The sequence below is a fragment of the Plectropomus leopardus genome, unplaced genomic scaffold (genome assembly GCF_008729295.1).
Source record: "Plectropomus leopardus isolate mb unplaced genomic scaffold, YSFRI_Pleo_2.0 unplaced_scaffold4585, whole genome shotgun sequence".
Taxonomy (NCBI): domain Eukaryota; kingdom Metazoa; phylum Chordata; class Actinopteri; order Perciformes; family Serranidae; genus Plectropomus; species Plectropomus leopardus.
Window position 1 is genome coordinate 1 of NW_024650281.1, and position 2,485 is coordinate 2,485.

General features: G+C 39.6%; 1 protein-coding gene across 1 annotated transcript; it reads right to left on the reverse strand.

Moving 5' to 3' along the window:
* Positions 1-6: 6 nt before the first annotated feature.
* On the reverse strand, positions 7-2,411 carry LOC121939346 (PCI domain-containing protein 2-like). The gene is made up of 6 exons (XM_042482385.1): positions 2,328-2,411; positions 1,097-1,168; positions 898-987; positions 714-787; positions 561-626; positions 7-147 (listed from the first exon to the last, which is right to left on the reverse strand). Exons 2-6 carry the CDS (start codon positions 1,130-1,132, stop codon positions 102-104), a joined length of 312 nt encoding a protein of 103 aa, XP_042338319.1. The 5' UTR covers positions 1,133-1,168; positions 2,328-2,411; the 3' UTR covers positions 7-101.
* Positions 2,412-2,485: the final 74 nt, after the last annotated feature.

Genomic DNA, 2,485 nt, shown 5'->3' on the forward strand with positions numbered 1-2,485 from the left:
ACACAGACACACACACACAGACACACACACAGACACACACACACAGATGAGGCTAACAGTTTCCCTTCACTTCCAGTGTTTGTGCTAAGCTAAGCTAAGCCTCACCAGTTGTCCTCCTTGTGTGCCTGGAAGGCTCTGAGGAAGGACGTGTCGGTTAAGGATCCGTCGCTGATGATTGGTCGTCGTTGTTGTCGTTCTTTGTCCCTGCGCTCGCTTTCTACACGCAACATTTTGGCTATTTTTTTTTTTTTTTTTTTTTTTAATTTTGGGTTTTTTTTTCCTTGGAACTTTTTTGCCATTTTTTTTTACAAAACACATTTTGGTTCTTTTTCTTCAAAACTTTTGGTGATTTTTTTCCTCAAAATATTTCAGAGGTTTTTTTTTTTTGTTAAATAAAAACATTTTTTTATTTCACATTTGTTCATTTTTGACTGCAGGAGATTTTTAGGGAAAACATTTAGCATTTTTTTTTTCTCGTGTGTGTGTGTCTGTGTGTGTGTGTGTGTGTGTGTGTGTGTGTGTGTGTGTGTGTGTGTGTGTGATGTCATCATGAAGGATATTGAACGACGAGCGTCTGAAACTTGTACGCCTCCACAAAGTCGTGATTGGCCACCGCGTACGTACACCTGGAAGACACACACGCACACACGTTGCTATGGTTACCTGCACATTCTGATGCAGAGTAGCAGGTGTGCTCTGATTGGCCGTCCTACCTGAGGTGGGCGGCGACCATCTCGTCATACGGCGGCTCCAGAAGCTGCTGACATTTCTCCTCTGGACTGGCCAGCTGTGACACACACACACACACACACACACACACACACACACACACACACACTGTGAGGTTGTCTCCTAGCAACAGTATGTAGATGAGTGGGTGAGTGGGCGGGGCTTTACCTGGAGGCGCGGGTTGGCGACATGCGGGTGTTTGAAGGAGAGCAGCTCGGCACAGAACGAGCCCTCGCGGTTATCGATGGCCTCGTAAACCTGCAACACCAACGAAGAAGACACGTTTACGTTAACACAGCTATGATATCACGGCCATGATGTCACAGCTATGACATCACGGCGCTGACGTCACGGCGCTGCTGCTCACCTGCTGCAGGTACTGGTTGATGGTGATGTGAGCCATGACGCTGCAGCTCTTCACTCAGCAGATTTTTGTTTGCTTTAAAAAAAAAAAGAAAATAAAGGTAATTTTTTTGTTGAAAAAATACTTCCAGACAAAAAAAAAAAAAAACCCTTTAAAAAGACATTTCAGCATTTTTTTTTTAACAAAAAAATTAACTTTTTTCTTAACTTATTTTTAGGATTTTTTTCAAAGAAAAGATTTAGATTTTTTTTCTTTGATAGTTTTTGGCAAATTCTTTACCTTTAAAGAAAGAAAAGGTTGGTCCCTTTTTGGGAAAACGTTTCGACTTTTTTTTTTTAAATTGAAGTTTTTAAAGAAAACATTTTGACTTTTTTTTCTCTAGAAATTCTTCGGGATTTGCTTAGGACAAGACAAGACCAGACAAGACCAGACAAGACAAGACAAGACAAGACAAGACAAGATAATTCAGTGTCACAGCAGCTGTGAGGCAGAAATGCAGCAAAACAACAGTAAGAAATAATTACTAATATAATACATTATTAAACAATAAAAAAAGAGGTGCAAAACGTAAAATTACAACGTGCCAACTCAAACGATCTAGAAAAAAATAAAACATAAAAAATCACATACACACACACGCACACACACATACACACACACATACACACACACATATAGAGAGAGACTTTGCTTCCTTTCCAAAAATGTTTTTAAAAAGGCCACAATTTAGCCCCCCCCCATAAATAACGAACAGTCCCTAAATAACTGGTGTCAGTCAACAAAAGCCGAAAGTGTTTTTTCTCATTTTTTTCAAATTGAAACATAAAAAAAATTAACACTTTAAAAACTGCTTTTACATGAAATCTCACAGATGATCTGAACATAATAACACGCGACGAATATTCAGAGAATTTTACTATTATTGTCGTTTTTATTTTTGTTTTCATTATTGTTGTTTTTATTGTTATTGTTGTTGTTGTCATTCATCCGTCACACAGGTATCAGACATGTTTCTGCTTCATATCCAGTTAATCGATTAACCGTCTGAGCGCACAGTTTCGATGTTAAACTGATCACAGATCCGTTTTCATTGATCAGTTTCTCACAGCTGCAGCGTCAGATTAACCCGTTAATGTTCCGCCTCGCGGTCACGAGCTGCCGGTAAACGTCTCCTCCCGGACGTCAGAAACTCTCGCGATAACGCGATAAATTAGAAACAAAACATAAGACGAACCTTTGAAGCGAAGTTTGAGTCCAGAAACTGATATCCGCCTCACACGTTAGCTGCTAATGCTAACACCACAACTTCCGGGGCGCGGAGGTCTGCTTCCGTTTATCCTTCACAATAAGACGATATGCATATCAAAATAAAAGTCTCGATAGATAAAAATA

What these genes read in the sequence shown, in the direction of transcription:
- LOC121939346 (XM_042482385.1), bottom strand. Translation starts at nt 1,132, where the DNA reads ATGGCTCACATCACCATCAACCAGTACCTGCAGCAG. An exon ending in ATGGTCGCCGCCCACCTCAG is followed by an intron (nt 627 to 713) that starts GTAGGACGGCCA and finishes TGTGTCTTCCAG; the next exon opens with GTGTACGTACGCGGTGGCCA. An exon ending in TTTCAGACGCTCGTCGTTCA is followed by an intron (nt 148 to 560) that starts ATATCCTTCATG and finishes CTTAACCGACAC; the next exon opens with GTCCTTCCTCAGAGCCTTCC.